This window comes from Nomascus leucogenys, chromosome 9 (assembly GCF_006542625.1).
Source record: "Nomascus leucogenys isolate Asia chromosome 9, Asia_NLE_v1, whole genome shotgun sequence".
NCBI classification, from domain to species: domain Eukaryota; kingdom Metazoa; phylum Chordata; class Mammalia; order Primates; family Hylobatidae; genus Nomascus; species Nomascus leucogenys.
Genome location: NC_044389.1, coordinates 103,665,544 through 103,691,652, shown reverse-complemented (window position 1 = coordinate 103,691,652; position 26,109 = coordinate 103,665,544). Strand labels below are relative to the sequence as shown.

The following is a 26,109-nucleotide window of genomic DNA, read 5'->3' as shown; positions in this document are numbered from 1 at the left end:
AGAATATCTTGTTGAATTCATGTTTTCCTTTTTTGAAATAAGTTACTTCAAATGTAAATGATATGTAGTAAGTAATCACCACATAGAAACTTATTAACAGGTGTCCTTTGTCTTCAACACTAAAAACATTTCTTCCCCATTCTCAACTAAGTAAATCACAGGTAGAAAGCACTCCATCTAGGGTAAATACAGGCCTACATCATACCTGCTGAGTATATTTTGACTGCACATAAATGATTAATGTAAGACATCAAATAAGGATCAGCAAAGTTATTACTGTAGACTTTCTCTAGTAATGAATATTTTCTTCATTATAAAAGTAATATGGGTTCATTGTTAAAAAAAAAAAATAACAATAAGGTAAACTTCTCTCATAACACATTACCCTTACCCCTACATCTACCCAATCATTTGGGACATACTTCCTTTCAAGCCATTTTTTTCTAAGTATTTTAAAAATATACTTGATACTACATATAAAATTTTGTACTTGTTCCTTTCCACTTAAGAGTATAACATAAAACATCAACTTGTGTTAGTATTAATACAAACTTAACCCTTTGCTAACATTTACTTTATAAATCTTCCTCTCTTAATTACTGTATTTCTAAAATATTAATATAGGTATAAATATTAATGCTATATTTAAACATAACCATGGATGCACAAATGCCTACCTAAATCTAACATATAAAATTCCACAGATAAGATCAGACTCAACACAAAATGTACACCTGTGCTACCTCATATGTAGTTTCCTTCATAAACAAATAAGCTACTTCTTCCAATCACAATAGGTGATGGTTATTTTCTAAATCAATTAAGAAAACAGTATACTACTACGAGAGACCTCTGCTTTAGAATCAAAGTTAGGGAAATACTTTATGAAGAAATACTGCTTACCACATCTATATACTGTACTTGCATCATGTAATATACATGAGAAGTATTTCATTTGCAGAATGAAAACAGATTGTATCAGCACTTATGTGCGCAGCATGGCCTGCACACTGTAATTAGCATGGCATAGAATCACAGTGCTGCCACGTAATACCCTGACCCCCAACCCACATGCTTTCCTCTTTATCTGTCCACTTAAATGATTTCCATTTCCAGATAACGCAATTATCCCAAAGGAAATGAGAAGTTGTATGGAAAATCTGAAACATATAACCCACGTGTTAGTTTTAGAATACATGATGGAAGTTTCTCACAAGAAATATACTCTCTTGAAGGTGCTTAACTGACTCTATTTAGATTTGTTTTCCTGCCTAGGAAACTCTGAGGTAGGACATGTGGACCTGGAGCACACTGACTGCTGACAAGGAAAGACAGTCCCGTGTTACAAATAAAGCAGGATTAAACGTTGACAGAGGACCCAAGAGTCCACTTAAATTTATACTTGTAGAGTCTAGTCTCTTTGACCAGGGACTTTTCTGCTTATGTTTATACAAAATTTTTTAATCTTAAATTTAAAACTCCTAAATAGTAACATTAAAGCACCTTGTGCTATGTAGCACCCTGCTTCCTGCCTATAACCAAAACGAGCCAAAGAAATACTTATTCAAGGATTTCAGTTCTTAAGACATCAAGAGTTTTCTCAGCACCAAAAATAGTAACCTCAAAAACACCAGTATAATAAAACTTATAAACACTAGACTTATAATCTTACCATCTGAGGTAATAAATGTACACAAATTTTATAGTTTACAAAACTATATAATGCATGTTTTGGAATGTCATGGAGTAGTTCTTAGAAACATTTATAAATGACATAACTGAAGTCACACGTTCAGGATTCTTTATTTACACTAATCACAGCTTTAAAATGTAGATCCTCTGATCTACCTTTTTATTTTATTTTATTTTATTTTTTTTGAGACGTAGTCTCACTCTGTTGCCCAGGTTGGAGTGCAGTAGCTGGGACTACAGGGACCTGCCACCACGCCCGGCTAATTTTTTGTATTTTTCGTAGAGACAGCATTTCATCGTGTTAGCCAGGATGGTCTCGATCTGCTGACCTCGTGATCCACCCACCTCAGCCTCCCAAAATGCTAGGATTACAGGCGTGAGGCACGGCACCCAGCCCCTCCGACCTACTTTCAAAGCAAGGAGTCTACCAATTGTTATATGGAACAAGGTAGTTGAGCAGCACACAGGATAAAATGTTCAGACTCCCTTTCTCTTCCCCTAAATGCTACCTTTGCACTAAACATACAGAGGTGAAAGAAGAAAAACCTTGCTTTCTGTTTTTCACACCATCCAACAGGGAAAAAGTAATGTCTTAAACCCATAATTTCACATCAAATTATATTGGGATATTTCTGCAAAAATTGGCCTTTCATCTCATTTTCCAGGTACTCTAAGTCTACATGCGTGGCCATATGACTTGCTGGAATGGTTCTAACTGGAGGCTTGAGGAGCACTGAGGCAGCCTGCCTTCCCTTGTGCTCCTACATGCAGCACAAGAAATGTATGCCCCAGGTAGCAATGGCCCACGATGAATAAATACCTGACATGTAACCGAAGCTAACCCGCAGCTTACAGCCAAACCCAGCCAAACTCAACAGAGAGCATAGACCCGTGAGCTAGAAAGAAACATCTGGTGTTATGCACTGAAAGTTTGAAGTCGTTACACAGCATTATTACAGCCAAAGATGACTAACACAGACAGTAAAGATGGAATTTTAAATCCAAATTTAAAAATTTTCTAGTTAAAAAGACTACTTTAAAAGTCTAGCCATATTTCATAAGAAATACACCTAAATCAGCAAAACATATAAAGGTGGGAAATAAGCATTAAAAATGTTTATCAGACTGGGCACGGTGGCTCACGCCTATAATCCCAGCACTTTGGGAAGCCAAGGCGGGTGGATCACGAGGTCAGGAGTTGAAGACCAGCCTGACCAACACGGTGAAACCCTGTCTCTACTAAAAATATAAAAATTAGCTGGGCATGGTGGTGGCCACCTGTAATGCCAGCTACTGGAGAGGCTGAGGCAAGAGAATCGCTTGAGCCTGGGAGGTGGAGGCTGCAGTAAGCCAAGATCGCGCCACTGCACTCCAGCCTGGGCAACAGAGCAAGACTCCACCTCAAAGAAAAAAAAAAGCTTATCAGGCAAACACTAACCAAAGGAGAGATATGTGGCTATAGAAAGTCTTACATGTGTGCTAAGATATATACTGAAAAATGTTCACAGCAATGCTATTCATAATAGCAAAAAAACTGAAATTTCCATCAACAAAAGGGTAAGTAATGATATCATGTTTATGCAATCAAGTATTATGAAGCAGTGAAATGAATGAACTATGGGTATGCACATCAACAAATATCACAAGTATTATTGATATATACTTATTATATATACTGAACACATATATACACACACACGTAAAGATACCACTTACATAACAGTCCAAAATATGTATAATTAACAATATGTTGTTAAGAGATATACACATATGTAACGTACTATAAAGAAAAGCAAAGGAATGCCAGAGCCCACAGTGATGCCGATGGTTTCCTCGAGCCAGTGGTAGGATGGGGGTAGAGAGAGGTGATCCAGGAGGGTACTGGGAATGTTCTGTCACTTAAACTGAGGAGAGGATGGAATGGACATCATTATGTCAGTCTTTATGTAACGTATTACACATAGTCTTTGTATGAATATAATATTTTACGGTATTTTAATATGAAAAACCAAAACTTTTCCAATGAAATTCAGAAAGGAAATTATAAAAGTAACATTAATATACGTAACCACATGTATAAAGGAGTTAAATGCATTTACAATCTTTAAGCCACGCTTAAGAGGCCGAAACAGCTGTAGTGGTTCATTTGTTCCTTAAAAGTAAAAGACAAATACAAGTGATAGCTGTTCCAACACAAATTGCAAGATAGCTTTTATGTGAAGACTGACGATTATACATTATCTATGTGGAGAAGGAGCTGGCTAACCAAGAGTTGTATCATTTGTGCTGTCTCATCTCAGCTGTCTGACCACTGAAGCTTCTGATCTCACCTTCACAGCTGTATAATCCCAGCTCATTTTTTCACAGAAATTCCTAGATCCTGTTTTTCTAAGTTGCTATTTAGTGAACTGTCCTACCCCCTAAAAAAGAAAGAAAAAAAAAGAAAATGTCCTTCATTGATGTATTATTTGTAATAGCAATATATATACATATACATATATACACACACACACACACACACGTGTCCAAATAACAAGGGATTGACTAAATTATTAATTCACATTTAATAGACTCTCATGTACTCATTTAAAATGTCTCAAAGAAATTCAATGACAATGAATGAATGAACAACCAGCAGTGTATTTAACGCAACTTTCTCATCAAGTCAGAAAGAAAAAAAAGCATCAGAAACGATGCCTCAACCAAGCTACATTTGTTTCCTCAAAGGCTATAACTCAATACTTACATGATTAATGTTCTGTTTTTAAATTTAAAACAGGCAGATAATAACATAGATAATAGGAAGGATTTACTATGTATAATATATAATATATATTACAATAAATATATAATGTATAATGCATAATAAACCTTACTATTCATTCAGTAAGTATTTACTGAGTAGCTATTATGAGCCAGGCAATGTACTAGGCACCGCAGACACTGCCAAGAACAAAGCCAAGTCTCTCGCATCATGGAACGTACAGCACAGTAATTCCAGTACCCTCCTTCCTTCATTCAGATTCACGGTTCATTAGTTCAAATATATGTCAGGGCAGATTCCCAGGTGCCGGTTGAGTATCCCAAATCTAAACTTTCTGAAATCAGAAACGTTTTGAGCACTGACGTGACACTCAAAGGAAATGCTCATTAGGGCACTTCGGATTTCATTTTTGGGATGCTCAACTGGTATAATGCAAATATTCCAAAATCTGAAAAAGTCTAAAATCTGAAACACTTCTGGTCCCAAGCATTTCAGGTAAGAGACACTCAACCTGTCATATCTTCTCATCAGAAATTACTTCAGTTAATATTAAAGTCATTATTCACTAACACAGAAAGTCTCAACACTGTACTTTCACAGTTCTTACGCTTTCCCTAAAGAATGCTCTTGCTGCAACCCCGTGAAACACGTCACATTTCTACAGCTTTAAGTATTTTCTCAGCACAAAAGTAAAGCAAATCTTCTGTCATTGCTAGAGAGAAAGGAGGTTTGTTTATGCTATTCACTAAATCAACAAAGTACTTCCTGCTAATAAGATCAAAGAATGAGATGGGCCTGAGAGCAAAATGAGCAATCATTTGGTTTCATTGGTTTCTTTACACTTGTATGTTAATGAGGCATGAGATAGGAATGAGGTAAAATTTCCCCTTCCACAGGTAGGTTTCCAGACAGACTTATCAAATCCTAGTAGGTTTATACCGGTCAACATGACAACTTCCAGGTATTTAGGAAGGCAAATGTCCATTCCAAGTCTTCCCTACTTCTGTTAGTTATAGAGTCAGGGCCTCTCAAAAATGACCTATAATTTGTTTACATGGTAGATGTGCCTAATCTATTTGATACATCGTATCAGAACTGACATAATGCCTGTGCTCTACAGATAAAAGTTAAAATGAAGGATACAATATATCTGGTTTTCAGGAGTCCGACATCATTTTAAAAGTCAGTTAAAAATTCCAGACTGCCAACTGTAACAATAAGCACTACAGCAGACACCATGAAAAATATAAAGAAAAGAGTAAATAATTCCAGGCCCTATCTTCGAAAATCTATATCTAATTGGATTCTAAATACAAGAATGTATTCATCTATTCATTTAATAGATATTAATTCAGCTCCACAACAAGCAAAAACTGCTCAAAGGCCTTGGGAACAATCAAGACAAGCTTGGTTCCAGCCATTTCCAGCTAACAGAACATATTCAGAATAAAAGTGCTAAGGGCAACCAGAGTGACAGTCAAGGCTATAGCTCATTCAAAGGCCCTGTGCTGAGTGAAAATTGGAAAACTTATGGACCAAGAGGTGTAAATACACACAGGTGAAGAGAGGAAAATTCCTGTAGGATGTGAATAAAACTGGAATTCAGCAGTACAATGGTGGACTATAAGCTTGCAGGGAAATCACTCAACATATAGGAAGTCCTCAATGCAAATGTGTTACAACTCTGCCAGTAATGAGCTCTAGGAATACAGACCAAGTCACTTCACTTCCCTGACCCTCAGTTTCTTTGTGTGTAAAATGAGAGTTAAAATTTTCAGCCTACCTACCACTCAGAGTTGCTGTGGAATTATGCATAAAAGAGTGTGCTGGTAAACTAAATATCTTATTTGGTTCACACATGTTACTACTGATCCATTTTTGGTCTCATAAAATAAGAAAACTGAAACACAATTTTTAAGTTCTCTTTCTAGCACTGTATGATTTATTATCTTAAAACTGATTTTAATTCAATGGGTAACTCAGGTTCTAATTTCCTTAGCCGTGTAAGAAAGATCAACCTAAATCATTACAGTAAACCATCTAAAACAAGCTGGTCTAAAATGTTGGTTCTATGTATTTTTTAATGGGGCAGATCCAACTATCACTCAAAAGAAAGTCAAAGTGACTACTGACAGTAAAGTAGTCAGAGGTAACCCTCAGTTTCAGGGGAGAATCTGGATGGCATTCTTTTGGCAAGCCTCAATGAGGGCAAATCATTGAGGAAAAAAAAATTTTGTAATAGAAAAAATGTTTCCCAAGCAAGTCTGGTGAACGAGCTCAGAATTCAAACTGATAATAAAACACTGGATCAAAATGTGATATAAATTGATAAGGGATACAACTCAGTATCTCCAAAAAACAATTTCTAAAAAAATTCCAGAAATTTATCTTCAGCAATTACAGCAACAGAATCTTAGCACTACTTTGAAAATGTATTCTAAAATTCTGCTTTAAAAATTAGTGTACTGCTTCACAATCAGACCCTTCTACCTAAGAGATAAATAATAACTAATAAAAGAAAACAATTATAATAATATGCTGTAATAAAAGGTAGTCTCTCTGTCTCTCAAAATATCTTCTCATACTATATTGCAGGAACTGAAACCAAGGAAAGTGAAACTGCAGATAAGGAGGACTACTGTATGTTATGTGAGTGATTACACAGTCAATTACATTTATAAAAATTCTTCAGAGTATACATTTAAGATTAGTGTACATTATATGTGTATTCCTTATACACATATAAAAGGAGGGAGGATATCAAACAGCTAACAAGACAGTGAGAAATTACCAGCCACCATCCAAAGAGAAGACAGAAATCTGAAATAGAAAGCAAGGCACCTTGGGGCTTCTTTAGGTAAACATTTGCCTAATCAAAGAGGTGCCTAGAATCTAAACCACACTTTGGCAGCCTTCAAGGCTAAGAGGACAAAATGTCAGAGTACAAGATCCACCAAGGGAGCCATCTCTGCTTCAGAATAAGCAAAAAACTGAATCCCATGAGAAAGAAAAACTTAGAAGTAAACTAAACCAATTATTGCATAGACGCTCAACTTTTTATTTGAATAAAAGTGATCCCAAGTGTCTGGCAAAAGCACTGAAAAAAATCCTTACCTAACCTATAATGACTGCTAGAAACACTTTTTCAAACACAATGACCAGCACACAATCAAAGATAAGCAGGCATACAAGGAGATGAAACTCCTTGAGAAATAAAAGAGACCACAAAAATGTTATAACACTCTGGGGTATAGTTACTGTGCTTACTGCATCCAAAGAAATATATGCAAAATCTAAAACATTTGATAGGGAACTAGAAACTAGACAAGTGGCAAAGCATATCTGAAAAATAACTAAATTGAAAGTCTAAATAAAAATGAAAAATCTAATAACCAAAATTTAAAACCCAGGGAATACAGATTAAAACCCAGGGAAGAGCAGATTAGAAATGAAGACTAACTTAGTCCGGGAAGGTAGCCTGAAGAAAATATTCAGAACAAAAAAGATACAAAAAGATGAAAAAACCACCAGAGAGGCAAAATACACAGAGGATTCAGGGAGAAAATCTAACGTTGTATAACTGAGCTCCCAGAAAGATTAAGCAAGAGAATAGGGAAAAGCAGTATCTGAAGAGAGAGTGGCTGAGAACTTGCCAAAACTGACGAAAGACATCAAGTCACAGTATCAAAATGCCCCATATACCTCAAACAAGAAATGGCGCAAGAGGGAGAGGAGGAGGAAAACAGAAACAGAAAGAGACAGAAAATCATCTAAAAGCCAAAGACAAAATGAAAACCATAAAAATAGCCTAAGAAACAAATTAGCAACAAAGAAGGAATAAACTGCAGCTGACGTCTGAATAGAAACAATCCAAAATATTAAAGAATCTCTCCAGAAGACTTACCTAGAATTCTACATCCAGCAAAATATATATTTCAATAATGTAGGTGAAATAAAGATACTCTTAAACAAGTTAGAAAACCTGTCAGTATTAGACCCACTCTGAAGAAATACTAAATGGTATCTTTAGGCAGAAAGATAATTATTCCAGATGGAAGGTCAGGTAATGTAAGAAAGAATGAGGAAAATGAAATGCAGTAAGTCTAATTAAATAAAAACAGCATAAAACAACAGAAATACATCTGTGGGGTTTAAAATACGCATGCATCTTAAAACAAAGCAATAATCAAATAAGAAAGGAAATTGAATGTAAATGTTTTTAAAGGTCTTGCATTATTTACTGCATTATCTAGAAAAAGGGTGAAAGTCTCAATATTACACTTTGATAAATCAAGAATATATATTAAAATTTAAGTGAACACTAAAGGAATAGTACAAGAATATGTAATCCCAAGCTAAAAAATGAAAAAACAGAAAAATTATTTTTAAGAAATCAATTCAAAATAAAGCTAAAAAATTAAAAATGAACATAGAAGAGGTGAAGACAAATAGATTTTGAAATTATTATTATTTTTTTTTGACACAGAGTTTTACTCTGTCACCAGGCTGGAGTGCAGTGGCATGATCTCGGCTCAGTGCAACCTCCATCTCCCAGGTTCAAGTGATTCTTGTGCCTCAGCCTCCCGAGTAGCTGGGACCACAGGCGTACACCACCATGCCCTGCTAATTTTTGTATTTTTGGTAGAGACGGGATTTCACCATGTTGGCCAGGCTGGCCTCAAACTCCTGGCCCCATGTGATCCACCCATCTGGGCCTCGAAAGTGCTGGGATTATAGGAGTGAGCTATCACACCTGGCCAAAATTAATTTTTAAAAACTACTGTCAATAAAGAGTTATTATAGGCCAATTCATTATTTTTTAATATGCGCAACAGGGAAATACACAAAAAACACCTAGCTCATACATATATACCTAACTTTTATAAATTTTAGCCTGCATATCTATTCAATTTTTTTCCATTGTGACTGACTTCAAAATCTTATTTCACCTTATCTTACCACAGATATGCTAATGGATATTAAATGTCCAAAAACCAAACAAAAAGAAACAAGAACAAAAAACCTAGAGCCAACTGACTTATAAATACTGCATTAATTCTATAATAAAATATTAACCAGGCAAAGTGGCTCACAACTGCAATCCCAGAACTTTGGGAGGCTGAGACAGGAGGATCGCTTGAGCCTAGGAATTCAAGACCAGCCTGGGCAACATGGAGAAACCTCATCTCTACCAAAAAAATACAGAAATTAGCTGGGCATGGTGGCACATGCCTGTAGTCCCAGTTACCTGGGAGGGTGAGGTGGGAGAATCGCTTGAGCCTGGAAGGTGAAGGCTGCAGTGAGCTGAGACTGCTCTACTGCAGTCCAACCTGGGTGACAGGGCAAGACCCTGTCACAGGAAAAGGAAAAAACAATAATAATAATAATTTGCATCACTGATCTATATAACATTACTAACAGCAAAACTAATACATTAAGAAGATTAAAAATAATATTCTTTCATTTAGTTCATTTAAAATGTTAAATTTTTAATTCACTGGCTGACTCAATGAAAGGAAAGTTCCAGGACAAAATTTTAAGTTTTTCTACAGTCATATCAATGTCAGCAAGACACAGGTGCAATGTGTACCTCTATCACAGAGTAACTAAATAATCTCTCTAGAGCTAAGAACACTTAAAAACAAGATACGAAACTCCAGAGTAACTCCTGATCTTTCTGTAGGCAAATGAAAACTACCTGCCACTTACTGAAGATTTGTATTTTAGGGTGGATTGCTACTACAGTTTTGTGAGAGGTGGTCCAAGCTCTTCAAAGAGAAAATGGAATCAAAATGAAACCAAGACCATCCTGATATTACAAAGCATCTCCGTAAGTAAATCAAAGAATATTTCATTTAACATTTAATCCCAGTCTTACAGCTATCAAAACTAACAAGTAATCCAATGCAGAGTTATAACAGTGGACATCAAAGTATGTCAAGAGTCACTTCCAGGTCTGGTATGGATACCGACGAGTAGAATGACTTCCCTTCTCTAATGGCTATGGAACAAAGCTGAGCTGCTTCATTCAGATGATCCAAGAACAGTGCCAAGGGCCTTCTCCACATAACCAACAGTGACTGCTCATGGGCTATGGAGGGAACTCATACAGAAGCAGCTTATTTAACCTTCCCAATCTCTTCAGCGACTGGGAACAAGCTCTTCTCTCACCCTCAAAGTTTCCCACACACCTGCCTCTTTTTTTCAGCCAGCTATCTCCACCTCATCTTCAAGTCGCTTCCTCAGGGAACTTGCCCTGACTCCCTCAAAACCAAGTTAGGTTCCCTAGGTATGGGTTTTACAGCTCCCTGTACTTCACATCAAAGGACTCATCCCACGTGTTGAAAACGAACTACCTAACACAAAGTCCTGGGGTACACAGAAGGCACTCAAAAAATAATGGATGAATAAACACGTTTGAATTTACGATCCTCTCCAATTTTACAAAGAAATGAGCTTTTAAAAATTGAGTTATTTGCATGAGGTGATACAACCTGAAACTGGCATAGACCAGTTGAGAATCCAAGTCTCTGTCGCTCCAATTCCCATGCTTAAATCTCATGTACTACATGGACGTGTGCTACAAGTTGGATTTCTTTTCAATTATTACTCTTATAGTGACTTCCACTGTAAATACAGGAGTCATCTGTTCAAGGGAAAAATGAGTCTCTCAATATAATGAAATCATATCTGACAATGGACTATGCTTTTCTTTCCTTTTTTTTTTTTTCTTTTTTTTTGAGACAGAGTCTCACTCTGTGGCCCAGGTTGGAGTGCAGTGGAGCGATCTCCGCTCACTGCAACATCTACCTCCCAGACTCAAAGGATTCTCCTGTCTCAGCCTCCCGGGTAGCTGGGATTACAGCAGTGCACCACTACCACCCAGCTAATTTTTGTATTTTTAGTAGAAACGGGGTTTCAGCATGTTAGCCAGGCTGGTCTTGAACTGCTGACCTCAAATGATCCATCTGCTTCGGCCTCCCAAAGTGCTGAGATTACAGGCATGAGCCACTGCAACCCGCCAGTCCATGCTTTTCAAAAATCACATTGAAGAAACAAACTATAACTTTCTGGTAATTAGAGGTCTGCCTTGCACTAGTTACAAAGAATGGTTAAAAAAAAAAATCGTTACAGTGAAATTGTGAGCATAAACCAGAATTGTAATCACCTGTCTCGTTCTCTCTACCTGAAGTGGCAATTCCCAAAGCTATCCTATTCTACTATATTAACATTCCTCACACTTTCTAATCAGAGTGATTTTGTTTGTTTTCAATTTGCTACTAGCTTGAACTCATTGGCCTCTTTTTCACCCATCTTAGCTGGCTACAAAATGTAACAAGGACTTGACACACATGTGCACATGGTGGCAAAGATGGACCAAGGCAACCCTTGCTTGGCATTGGAGACTCAGGTTGGATCTGCTGGGGTGGGTAGTTCTCTTGGTTCCCTATAATGCCAGAGGATGATCAATCGACTAACAGACAGTGCCAAATCTGACACTTCTACTTACTGGCTTGTTTAACCAAAGTCAGTCAGTCCCCAATAGGAGCTATTTGCATGTCAAAACATTATTAAAACTGGTAATGGACTAGTCTTACCAGAAACAAGTACAACAGAGAGTCTGGCTGCATAGCTAAAAACTAAGTAGGCACCAAAACTGAGGCTCAGGCCCCAAATTCTTAATATTTGGCAAACGATGTTTCTTTGAGTGCCTTTGTAACAACTCATTAATTCTTTATATATATATATAATCAGCAAAGGAATTTCTGTTAACTAAGGATACCTGTACTTGCAATTAGAATTTCTTCCTTTAAAAGTTAACTTATACTTTTATTAGTATAATTTTTTTTTCTATTTGGACATATTTTAATTGCCTATGTAGAATACAACATGGCATCAACATCCATTTTAAGTAATGAACTACACTATGTTTACAAATGTTGTTATAAAAGAATGGCAAACCAGGAAATATTTTTGTTAATTTTAGGGTCTGACTGAACCAGAAATAAAAGCAAATAAACCACTGTTCACTTGCTGCTGGCTAACTTATTAAGATGACTTCAGGAAAGAAAAAAGAACACTGACTTCCCCCGAAGGAACTTCCCAGAGACTCAATATAGGAGGGAGTTGGCCAGGGTGATCTCTAAAGTTCTGTGTAACTTTTCTAAGCTGTGAAATATTAAATATCTATCCCAAAGACGTAATTATTTTTATAAAAGGATTAATATAGGATTGAAACCATTTTCTTCCAACAAGCAACATACTTAAGACGGCGTCCTCACTTTTTTTTTTTCCATTCGTCTCGCATTATTTCCAATGACTGGGTACGGCCCCAATTCAACAAGCCTTCCCAGTCCAAAGGAAGCATGCTGAAGTCTACGGTCTAAAAAGCATCTATCTTTGGATTAAACGTTGGGAAAGAAAGGGATAAGGGTGGGGGGTGGGGAGAGACAACATTTTCAAATTACAGAAACGTGCACCCATGGATTCATACGCGTCCCGCATTTTCTAGCAGTAAAACACCTGCGAGGAACCGTTCTCACGCATTACAAATGCCGCACCAGCCTAGGGTTGTGAGCGCCAAACTATTTTGCAAACTTTGCAAAGGCGCACGGATTTCCAAGACTTGCAAATCTCTCATTCGCCCCATCCTCCCCTCGCCTGGTCCAAACAAAGTTCCGCGGCATCAAGGCAGTCATTTAAAGGCACGAAGTTTGCCCGGGTCCTGCCCACTGGGGCTCGGGAGACGCGACCGAAACTTGCGAGGGCGACGCGCCTGGCCGGTACCACGGCTCACTCGGGGAGGCCGTCGCCGGGTTCCACCCCCGGGCCTCCCCGCACCCCGCGCGGCGCCCCCAGCCCGCCCATCGCCCCGCGGACCCCATGCTCCGGGCGCGGGGACACAGGGGCAGCCCCCGCACTGTGCCCGAGCCGCCCCCCAGGGCCGAGCCGCGAACCGCAGCCGCGTCCCCTCCTCCCGGGGCCGGGAATGGCGGCGTCCGGCTCCCCGGGGCCAACTCCGAGTCCCGGCCAGGGGAGGATGCCCGCGGAGCCCGCCGCCGCCGGCCCCTCGCGGCGGGAGCTGAGGAATGGAAGTTACCTCACTACGGTCCCGACTGCGAGGCTGTGGGCAGCTGGCAGAGCGGGAGGTCCCGGGCGGCCGAGCAGGTCCGGCACGGCGGCGGCGGCGGCGGCTACCGCAGTGCCCTCCGCCCCATTGTTTCCCTTCCAAGAGGATCCCGGCGAAGCCGAGCCCGGGAACCAGGAAGTTCCCCGGCGCGACACCTCCTGCCGCCGCTATGGAAACGGCCCCCGCCTCCCAGGGCGGCTCGCCCGGGACCCCGCCTCCGCGCCTCCGGCCCCGCCCGCCTCACCGGCCGCCGCCAACCGTCACCGCAGCGGCCGCGGCCGCCGCCATCTTGGCGCGGCCCCGGGCGGCCCCTTTCCGGCGGCACGTGCGCGCTGCTCCCGCACTCCCGCCGTGCGCGCTCCCGCCCGCCTCGGGAACGGGCGCCCAGGGCTGCAGGTGCCCGGAGCCACTCGGCGGGAAGCGGGCGCTGGAAGCCCAGGACCCAAAGCTGGGCTTCGGGGCACGCAAACGAGCGACATTGGCGTGTCCAGCGGGCAGGTCAGAGGATAGCAGAGACGTAGGGAGGTCAGCTGAGTAGGGGGCTAGAGGATGGTCTCCGGAGCCAGCCTGGCTTTTTTTTTTTTCATTTCTGCCTCAACTACTTACCAGGTGTCAGCCCTTGGACACTTTTCTCTGTGCCTCAGTTTCTTCATCTGTAAAGTGGAATGATAGTAGGACCTGCCTCATGGGGCTGTCCTGGAACAAGCGAGTGCTTGGTAGTAAGTGTAAAGCAGTCACTTGCTCAATAAAATGCCATTGCTACTGACACAGGTGACACTGCTGTCATTTTTCAGGAACTTAGGCTAAGCGTTCACATCAGCACTACTTTTAAGTAGGCTACTGTGTAGATCCCGTTGCTGCTTCAAGCTTCTCAAATGTTCATCACTGTCCCATCTTTCTGTAGGTCAACTTTCCTTTTTTACATTGTGGAAATTGTCAAGAGTTTTAATCTCCAAAGCCTCCCATTAAGGGGTGCCATAAAAAGATGAATGATGTAAACTTTCCAAAGCCGTAATTAGCTGACAGTTAAATGATTGATTCAATCGAAGCTAGAAAAGTTAGGGTGTGCAAGTAACTAAAAGGCTTCCTGTCCTTGATTCCAGGAACTAGAATTACTGAACCTGGCAACCCTGCACTGTGCCTTTTATCTCTCTTTTCCAGCTGGTGAAAACTGACACGAAGAAACTGAATGCTGTGCCCAATATCTCACAGAAGGGGTGGAAGGAGAAGGCAGGGTCACAGGCTCTTTGCTAGCACCCAAACTTTAAGAACTGTGACTCAGATTAGGTTTGGTCTCTAAGGCTCCTTCTAGCTCTCAAGTGTGGTAATCTTGACGACAGGGATACCCAGCAATACAGTCTGAGAAATTCATCCTTAGGCAATTTCGTCATTGTGCGAACATCAGAGTATATTTACACAAACCTAGATAGTAGAGCCTCCTACACACCTAGGCTATAAGGTGTGACTTATTGCTCCTAGGCTACAAACCTGTTCTGCATGTGACTATACTGAATACTGTAGGCAAGTGCAATACAATGGGAAGAATTTGTGTATTTCACCATAGATATTGGGCTATAATGTTACCATGGCTATGACATCGCTAGTCCATAGGAATTTTTCAGCTCCATTACAACCTTATGGGACCACCATCGTATGCGCAGTCCATCGTTGACCAAAACGATGTCATGTGGCAAGATGCTGTTTAAGAAAATACAAATTTATACTTCCTTTTGGGGCTTCTTTCATTCATTTAAACCGGGTTTGTAAAGACTAGTTTTTATTTTTAGGATCCTGATACAAAAATGGCATAACTCATTTAATATATGAATGGAGGGGCTAAAAGCAGACCAGAGTTATTTTCAACAACCAAATACTTCTCCGAAAGTTATAGGATTCCCAGGTTAGCAATCACCCAGACTGGGCTATTCTCAATTCCTGACAGGAAAGAGCCCTCACTCGTATCTCTTTGTAGTCCCTGCTGGCCCCAGCAGATTGCTTTGCACATAAAAAGTCCTCAGTAAATACTTACTGAATTAAATTGCTATAATTGTGGTCTCCCATCACTAAAGGAGACCTTGGAACCACAGAGATGCTCAAGAGACATCAGTCTTGGGAGACCAAGGTGGGCAGATCACTTGAGGTCAGGAGTTCAAGACCAGCCTGGCCAACATGGCGAAACCCCGTCTCTACCAAGAAATACAAAAATTAGCTGGGCGTGGTGATGTGTCCCTGTAGTCCCAGCTACTCAGGAGGCTGAGATGGGAGAATCACTTGAACCCAGGAGGCCGAGGCTGCAGTGAGCTGAGATCACACCCCTGGACTCCACCCTGGGTGACAGACAGAGACTCTGTCTCAAAAAAAAAAAAAGTCAAGGGACATGATTGCAAACATCATGGATGAGAACCCGAAGTCACTAGTTAATGAGTTAATGGGATTTTGGATGGACAACACTGGCCCCAGGCTTACTTGGCAAAATAAACTGGAAATTTCAGATATGTTTTTTTCCATAAATTATATGGCTAATTTTGAAAACACTGTTTTGGACTGATTATGAGCACCCCTGTCTCAATTTTATACTTTCATTATAGCACTCTGACTCTGTGGTATTATTACAGTTCAGAAATCCCCCAAATTTTTTCCCCAAGTCAAAGTGTCAGCAGTGTCACCTCACCTGTACTTTGTCAATCCCTGCTGTAAACAATTATAGCTAGGTTATATTCACTCCATGATTATATTCACTCTAACATGACATGCCAAACATAAAAATACCCTTCAACTGAAGGGAGGGTGAAAGCTGTATAGCAGGAACGTTAACAAAAAGTAAAAAGAAGTATGGTCTAACGATTTGTGTTACCATTTAAAATATTCCACGATACCAAAGGTTAGGACCACCTCTCATCCATCATCATGGAATAAGAGAGATGGATATTTGCATTTCATTTTGCAAAAGTTATGTATTATGCTAATGACAATATTTAAAATGTTGCCAATGGTAAAAGTACAGGTTTAAATCCCCCACAGGATCCCATAATAACTGAGGCCAGAAGTACAGTTTGTGGTGAGGACATAAGAATGTAGAACATGGAGGAAAAAATTCTCCAAAGCAAATTATCTACCCTTCACTGTCATCTTCAAAATATGGATGAAAGGGTCAGGTCTTCGAGTCTCCTGTAAAGTGAGACTTTGAAATGTGAATGCATGGCCATTTGATTCATTTAATTTTTTTAAGAGAGGTAGTTCCCTAAGGGAGGGATTTCTTTTTTAAAAAATAAGGCTATGGAAAGCATTGCAATGCTCATATTCATGCTCACCAGCCATGGTAATTTCTGAAATCTCATGAGAAGCCAATGCTTTTCTATTGACTAGAAAAGTCAGCTCCAATGACACTGCATATAACTATTCTTTATGGATGAGAAAAAAGATCAGTCAACATCTGTGTGTAAGTGAAAAAGCAATGGGTAACCAATAGCCACATCCACACTGCTCATACACAAAGCCTTTTGGTTTCGTTTTGTTTTGTTTTTTTAGATAGAGTCTCGCTCTGTCACTCAGGCTGGAGTGCAATGGCACAATCTGGGCTCATTGCAACTTCCACCTCCTGGGTTCAAGCGATTCTCCTGCTTCAGCCTCCCAAGTAGCTGAGACTACAGGCGTGTGCCATCATGCCTGGCTAATTTTTTGTATTTTTAGTAGAGACAGGGTTTTACCGTGTTGGCCACACTGGTCTTGAACTCCTGACCTCAGGTGATTCATCCACCTTGGCCTCCCAAAGTGCTGGGATTATAGGCGTGAACCACCATGCATGGCCCAAAGCCTTTACTTTAAAAGAGAAGTTATTGATCGCAGTGTGAGAAAGAGGACCCCATGAAGAACTGTGAACCCAACATGGTAAGTAAAACAGTTTGTTACCTATAACTCTGAGGTTGTATTATTTATTGGTGTGCTGAGTTTCTTTCTGACTCCCTATCTTTAGAATGTACATTCCATGAGACTGGGAAACTTATCTGTCTTCTGCCCTTCTCTGCTCCTTGGTTCAGATCAGTATCTAATACAGAATTAGCTCCCTGCAAATATTTGTAGAAAGAATGAAAGGAAGGAAGGTGAGAGGGAGGGAGAGAAGGAAGGAAGGAAGGAGGAAAGAATGACTGAAAGAAGGAAAGAACAAAAATATACAAACATGTTTGTTTTCTAGGCAGAAAGTTCCTAACTTTTTTCATATGCTCAAAGGGGTCTGTGACTCAAAAAATAAAAAACAAAAAAACAGTAGGAATGACTGCTTTTCAACTACAAAAGCTGCCTCTCATGATCTCTGCTCTTTTGCTCACAAGACACCCTGTTCCTGATTACATACCAAAATAGTCATCATGGTTTGCCAGAAATCTATAATGATGTCGTATCATTTGAAAAGTGTCTCAATATGTTTTTATAGCTTTAGAGAATTTCTCCTGCCTGCTCAACTTACAGTTGCCGTTCTACAATCATCCATTTGGCCATATCTTAGATGCCATGCCATTTATTTATGTTTTGTTAAGTCTCATCAAGCAGAGTTGTAATAAAAAATATTATAAGATACTAAAAAAATGAAGTAGAATTTCATGGCATTTTTGTCTCTGTTTTAGAGGGATAAAACTCTTGCCTCTGTATATATGACCTTTGAATTAACCTTTAAACCCTTGTTCTCATAAGTCTTTATAAATTGTGTGGCAACAGTTTTCACAGATGTCCTCCCAGTGAACTGTGCCTTCCAATATTCACCCCCTTTTACATCACCCTCCTCTTGAGTCTGGGCTGGCTCTGTGACTCACTTTTCACAAGATTGTGGGGGAAGCGATGCTGAGTGATTTCTAAGGCTAGATCCTAAGTTTTGCAGCTTCCACCTGGGCCTCTGAAATACTTAGCACACTCCCTCCGGTCACTCAGGTGCCATACTGCTAGAAGCCCAAGTCACATGGAGAGGCCACATGTAGCTGGTCTGGATGACAACCTCAGCTGAGTCCTCAGACATCAGCCAGCATTCACTGCTGTTGGGCATCCTGAATGTCCAGCACAGTTAAGTCTTCAGATGCCTCAAGCCCCAGCTGTGTGACCCCATGAAAAATCCCAAGTGAGGATGTCTCAGGTGAGCCCAGTCAACCCCGTAGAACCATGAATGTCATAATAAATTGTGTGTTAGGCTTTTGAGCTTAGGGTGGCTTGTTACACACCTGCAGACAACTGGAATGCATTGATTCAAAATACAGTGCTAAGGCCTTTAGCATGGTTTAGCTAAAACTTTAATAAATAGTTTCATCAAAATTAACAGAAGTGGTGTATAAAAATGTCAAGTTATAGAAGAATGGAGTGAACTATAGCAGATCCTAGGGTATTCAAGGGCTTTTTTTTTTTTTTTTCACTAAATTGCTACTTTTGTCTAAGTCTTTTCTTTGAGGTAGAGTCGATACTTTGTGAAACAACATAATGACTTCCATCTCTTGGAGTCTGTAAAGTAAATATACTTGCAATTGCACTTGACTTCGATATGAAATAAGTCCTTGCCCACATACTTTGGCTAAAAAAGGGAAAGAAGTGGTGGTCACAAGTAGCCAGGCTAAAGAATCAATGAAAATGAGACAATAGATGAGAAAAAAAATATATATATACAAATATATATGTGTATATATAGATGCATATATATATGCATATGTGTATATATACATATATGTGTATATATATATGCATCTATATATATACATATATGTGTATATATATATGCATATATATATGCTCAGCTTCTCTTTTCTGTTTGTTTATACTTCATGAAAATTACAGGTCCACAATTCCTCATCCACAAAGCTCTGAAAACCAAAAGTGTTTTTCATAAGTTGGGCACCTAAATTCTTTTGGTAGCAATAGAACTTTCCTTTGGCTACTTAGGGTCTTTATCTTATTTAATATTAACACTCATTTTGTTGCAGAAGTCTTTGTTTCATGACAAGGTGCTGGCACAGATCCCACTTATGACACCTGTAAATAGTACACAGTACATGTGCTGTGTCACCCTTCTAAAAATCAAAACTTCTGATATCTGAGACACTTCTGGTTTCAGATCTAAAGAAGACTCTATCATAGACCTGGAGTGAACTTTATTGTACAAGGAGGACAGTAGAATGTAGAGTAATCAGGCAGTCTCTGGAGTTAGACCACCTGAGTTCAAATCCTGGATCTCCTGCTTGCCAGCTCTGACACTTGGATTGCTTGCAAAAACCCTCTGCCTCAGTTTATTCTTCTGCAAAATACAGAGAGTAAAAGAAATGACCTCATAGGGTTCTTATGAGAACCAAATGAGATTACGCATGTAAAATGCTTAGCCCAATAACTAGTAGTTGGTAAACACTCAACAAACATTAACTATTATTGTATTATTATTAAAATGTCAGTTGTTTGTTTTGGTTTTTGTTTTTGCTTTTAGAGACATGGTCTCACTCTGTTGCCCCAACTAGAGTACACTGAAGCTCACTGTCACCTCAAACTCCTGGGCTCAAACAATCCTCCCGCCTCAGCCTCTCAAGTAGCTGGGAGTAGAGGTGGGTGCCACCATGCCTGGGTATTTTTTTATTTTTATTTTATTTTATTTTATTTTATTTTAATTTATTTATTTATTTTTTAGAAATTGGGACTTGCTTTATTGCTCAGGCTAGTCTCAAACTCCTGGCCTCAAGTGATCCTCCCACTTTGGCCTCCCAAAGTACTAGGATTACAAGAAAGAGCCACTGGACCCAGAAAAAATGTCAGTATTTTATAAATTCAAGGAAACAAATAATATTTAAATGAGAGTTCAGCCAGGAAAAAAGGAACTACTCAAGGTATCACCAACAAGAAGATGTTCAATATAGGGAATCAGATGCATACAAAGTCTTTGGAAGGAGTGAATGGGCAAAAGTTAAGAAGGTAGCACTACTAATTTCAGGTTATTCCATATCAGCTGTGGACCCAATGTCAGGAAGCTGCTGTACTCAGAGATCAGAAATTGCAATAAATGACAGGTAATCACTGTCCATGTCACAGCTGCTCTCCTTGCAGCTCAGAAGCTGGAGATAGCCAGGGATGGTCTTTGGGGTCTAGCTTCACTGCCAAAGTTTATATGTGTTGGCCGGGCTTGGTGGTTCATGCCTGTAATCCCAACAATTTGGGAGGCCAAGGTGGGTGGATTGCCTGAGCTCAGAAGTTCGCGACCAGCCTGGGCAACATGATGAAACCCTGTCTCTACTAAAATACAAAAAATTAGCCAGGCGTGGCAGCATGTGCCTATAGTCCCAGCTACTCGGGAGGCCGAGGCAGGAGAATTGCTTGAACGCGGGAGGCAGAGGTTGCAGTGAGCCAAGATTGTGCCACTGCACTCCAGCCTGTGCAACAAAGCGAGACTCTGTCTCAAAAAAATAAATAAATAAAGTTTATATTTGTCAAACCCCTTGTGTCAGCTGCCACTGTCACAGAAAGAATGACATGCTCCTTGCAAATCCTTCCAAATCCTTGAGTCTTCCAAATCCTTGAGTACACCTCATTGGCACAACCTAAACCTTATCAGAACTGTGCTGGCAGGAGACTCTGGGAAACGCAGCTCCAGGCCTCCCAGCCTCTGTGATACACATAACACCCTAAACAAATAGTCATTTCATAATAATAGTAATTTACACTTGTATAGCACTTTCCAGAAAAGCTCTGTAGGTAGGCAGAAACTGTAGCTCAAAGTTGCAAGGCTGGCAAGAGACTTAGAACCTCATATCTCAAATCTAGGGTGTAGTTTTTTTTTATGTCAGTGTGTCCTATTTAATCATCCAGGTTCCACTTTCCCCCTCAAATCTTCATAACCATTTATATTATTGTTTATTGTTTTTCTTTCTTTCTAAGTTGACTCACATTTCTATGTAAATAAATATAAAGAGGAAATTTTGCATCATAAAGTATAATGCAAGTCACAAAACTGTTTTGCTACATAAATGGAAGATAAAAGTAAAAATGAACACACTGAAATCCAAACAGTGATATTAAAACCAGTTAGTAAAGGGCTCTGAGCCTGAAGCCTGCTCCTCTTTCTTCAAAGATGCGATTAGCATGTGTTAGAGATGTTACTTATACTAACAGCGAACACCCTAACTGCAAATTGAGACTCTTTGATATATTCACAAGAACTAAAGGGTGAATAAAATCTCTGAAAAATTAAATTTCTCACTATGTGAGGCAAGGTTATTTAAGGCCTTTGCCATCTTATCTACCGTCAGTAGAACACATCTTACGCTTTGGATAACACTGCTTTCTGCCGTCTTAATTTTGGCAGTTTAGCTGAGAATCAGTATTTATTCATTTTGTTGTTGAAATTATCTGATAGCTGAGCATTCAAAGTATGTCAGTATGTCTTGCCCCTGATGACTCATTCACATAAGATTTTGTTGCTGTTATTAAGGTGAAATTCACATAAAATAAAATCAACCGTTTTTCAAGTGAACCATACGGTAGCATTTAGTACATTCATAATGTTGTACAACCACCACCTCTATCTAGTTCCAAAATATTTTTGTCACCCCAAAAGGAAACCACATAGCCATTAGGCATTTATTCTCCATTTTCCATCTTCCAGTTCCTGGCAACCCTCACTGTTTTCTGTCTCTTTGGATTTACCCCGAATATTTCATATAAATGGAATCATACAATATGTCACCTTTTGTGTCAGTCTTCTTTCACTGAGCATAACATTTCCGAGGCTCACGCATATGACAACTTATATACATACTTCATTTCTTTTCATGGCTGAATCATATTCCATTGTTTGTATACAACACAATTGTTTATTTTTCTGTTGATGGGCAGTTGAGGGTCCACCCTTTGGTTACTGTGAATAGTGCTGCTATGAACGTAAGTGTACATGTATTTTTTTTTTTGAGGACCTGTTTTCCAGTCATTCTGGGTATATATTGAAGAGTGGAATTGCAGGATCATATGGTAATTCTATATATAACATGTTGAGGAAGCGCCAAGCTGTTTCCACAGTGCTGTGCCATTTTACATTCCCACCAACAGTGCACAAGCGTCCCAATTTCTCCAACTCCCCGCCACCACTTGTTATTTTCTGTTTTTGTGATTATAACCATCCTTGTGAGTGTGAAGTGGTACCTTGTGGTTTTGATTTGCATCTCCCTAATGACTAGTAATGTTGGGCATCTTTTCATGTGCTTATTGGCCATTTGAATACCTTCTTTGGAGAAATGTCTATTCAAGTCCTTCGCCCATTTTTTAAGTGGGTTGTTTGTCTTCTTTGTTGAGTCGTAAAAGTTCTTTACATATTCTGACCCTTATCAGATATATGATCTGCAAATATTTTCTCCCATTCTCTAGGCTGTCTTTTCACTTTATTGATCATGTCCTTTGGTGTACAAAAGTTTCCATTTTGATGAAGTCCAATTTATCTATTTTTTTCTCTTGTGTGCTTTTAGCATTGTATCTAAAGATCTATTGTAGGCCAGGCACAGCGGCTCACGCCTGTAATCCCAGCACTTTGGGAGGCCGAGGCAGGTGGATCACGAGGTCAGGAGATTGAGACCATCCTGGCTAACAGTGAAACGCCGCCTCTACTAAAAATACAAAAAAATTAGCCGGGCATGGTGGTGGGTGCCTGTATTCCCAGCTACTCAGGAGGCTGAGGCAGGAGAATGGCGTGAACTCCAGGGGACGGAGCCTGCAGTGAGCCGAGATCGCGCCACTGCACTCCAGCCTGGGCGACAGCGAGACTCCGTCTCAAAAACAAAAAAACAAAACAAAACAAAAAAAGATCTATTGTAAACTCCAAGGTCATTAATATTTACCCCTATGTTTTCTTCTAAGAGTTTTATGATTTTAGCTCTCATATGTATATAAAATTATTAAAGCATACTATAAAATTTCCATAGAAATAAGCTAGATTTATTGACCCAGGTTAACTCTATAATCACTGAAATTGACCTACCCTTGAAAGACTCATTTCCTTTAATAAATGAGCTTGTTTAGCCAGACTGTGGAAAAGATCACTGTACTAGATTCTGCAGCAACATATAAATACATTTGTATGTTTATTAGTATATTATTCCTATATACCAATGGGAAGTCTATAGTATGTTCTATGAAAAAATGTTGGCCGGGTGCGGTGGCTCACGCCTGTAATCCCATCACTTTGGGAGACCAAGGTGGGCGGATCACGAGGTCAGGAGTTCAAGACCAGCCTCGCCAATATAGTGAAACCCTGTCTCTACTAAAAATGCAAGAATTACCCAGGTGTGGTGGTGGGCACCTGTAATCCCAGCTACTCAGGAGGCTGATGCAGGAGAATTGCTTGAACCCGGGAGGCAGAGTTTGCAGTGAGCCAGGATCGCACCCCTGCACTCCAGCCTGGGCAAATGGAGGGAGACTCTGTCTCAAAATAATAATAATAATAACAGTAATAATTGTTGTTGTCCTGTCTTTATATATTGTTTTGCTTTAAAAACCCCAAAAGAAAACCAGACAGCCACCAAAGTCCATGACAAGGAAGTTCACAAAAAATAGAAATACAAGTGATAAACATCTGTTCAGCTTCATAAATAATCAAATGAATCTCAGTGGAGGCCAGTGGAATATAATTATTCACCTGTCATATTGTCAAAGATTTAAAAAATTGGTTAGCCATGTGCCTGTATCATGCATATGAAAATCTGCCAAAAGGGTAGGTAGCATGTTAAGAGTTCTTACCACAGTAACATTTTAAAAAGAAAGTTAATAAAGTGCATTAATTATTTTTTGAAAGATCAGTTAACACCCAGAATGTGGTGAAATAGGCACTGCCATACATTACTAACTAGTAAATTGGTAGAATTTAACTAAAGAGCATTTTGGTAATATGAACTAGACTTTATAATGTAAGTACTTCGATTTGGTAATTTAATTTCTAGGAGTATTTTCTAAGCAAATAATACCAAAAAGCTGAAAGATCTCTGATAATTCTGTTTGCCGCATCCTTGTTTACAATATAAAAAATTGGAAGCAACCTACCTGTCAATAAAGTATTCGTTAAATTAAAGTAGCCCACTTAATGGAATTAAAGGCCAGGTGCAGTGGCTCATGCCTGTAATCCCAGCACTTTGGGAGGCCAAGGCTGGAGGATCACTTGAGTCCAGGAATTAGAGACCAGCCTGGGCAACATGGTGAAACCTGGTCTCTGCAAAAATAAAAATAAAAAATTAGCCAGGCATGGTGGCACATACCCATAGTCCCAGCTACTCAGGAGGCTGAGGTGAGAGGATCACTTGAACCCAGGAGGTGGAGGCTGTAGTAAACCACAGACACCACCACACTACAGCCTGGGCAACAGAGCAAGACCCTGTCTCAAAAAAAAAAATAGGCCACTAAAAATTATGTTTGGCCAGGCATAATGGCTCACGCCTGTATTCCCAGCACTTTGGGAGGCTGAGGCGGGCAGGTCATTCAAGGTCATGAGTTGAAGACCAGCCTGGCCAACGTGGTGAAACCCTGTCTCTACTAAAAACATAAAAATTAGCCAGGCATGTGCTGCATGCCTGAAGTCCCAGCTACTCGGGAGGCTGAGGCAGGAGAATCACTTGAACCTGGCAGGAGGTGAAGGTTGCAGTGAGCCGAGATTGTGCCACTACACTCCAGCCTGGGTGACAGAGCGAGACTCTGTCTCAAAAATGAATAAATAAATAAAATTTTCTTTGACCTCCAGGCCCACATAATTAATTCATCATATCCCTCTCAGCAATACCTTCACTGCTAACTTAACACCACACACACCACCCTTCCTCAAGGAAGGTATTCACTCTCTCAATGAAAGACACTGATGCATAACTACTTGGACACCCTCTAGTGCCTCCTTCTCATCTCTGCCCACATCCAACAAGTCAGCATGTGTAAATTCTATCCCAAGATAGCTCTTGAATGTGTTTCCTCCCCATCAGCCCCACTACCGCTGTTTTAATTTAATCTCTTATCGCTTCATGTTTGGATTGCTACAGATTTTTTCGTATCTCCAATCTGCTCCTCTGGGTCATACAGAGCTGTGCTCCCACTATTAACAGCATGATTTTCCTAAAATTTAAATCTGACTGTGTCATTCACCTGCCCATTCATAACTTCAAAATACAGTCCATGGTAAGTACTCAACAAATGATTGACAGACAACAATGAATGATTGAATTTAGAGTGAGATTGCTGGTCCCTTCCCAATCCAGAGTAACTGTGGGTTAATCATCATTTTTTATAATCCCCTAACCCCTGTTGGTCTTTAGGCAAAGACTCAATGCATGTATCTCTTGGCCGTTAGTCCTTTTCTTAGGTTTTGTTACATATGACTTTGTTCATACTTTCACTATCTGGCAACAAGCAGCTTAAGGGGAGGACTGGTATATATTATAAGGTCACTGTGGAATTTTGTGGCATCAAGAAGATGGTCCCTAAGACTGGGAAGGGGGCACTTTTAAAGTGGAAAAATAAAAGACAGCTGTGGTGATTACATATCATCCAT

The 26,109-nt window shown here is 39.8% G+C and overlaps 2 protein-coding genes across 3 annotated transcripts in view; one reads left to right on the top strand and one right to left on the bottom strand.

Annotated features, from left to right (window-relative positions):
• Positions 1–13,787, bottom strand: part of USP6NL (USP6 N-terminal like) — a 151,581-nt gene extending 137,794 nt beyond the window's left edge. Inside the window, exon 1 of one of the 2 annotated variants that reach the window (XM_003257632.4) lies at positions 13,557–13,787. The gene's annotated coding sequence lies outside the window, so the exon portion shown is untranslated. The remainder of the gene's footprint in view (positions 1–13,556) is intronic. The other variant, XM_030819307.1, reaches the window with a different exon arrangement.
• On the top strand, positions 13,446–14,096 carry LOC115836734. Its single transcript, XM_030819308.1, is given in 3 exon segments — positions 13,446–13,632; positions 13,635–13,891; positions 13,893–14,096. Coding segments are annotated over 3 exon segments (648 nt in total).
• Positions 14,097–26,109: the final 12,013 nt, after the last annotated feature.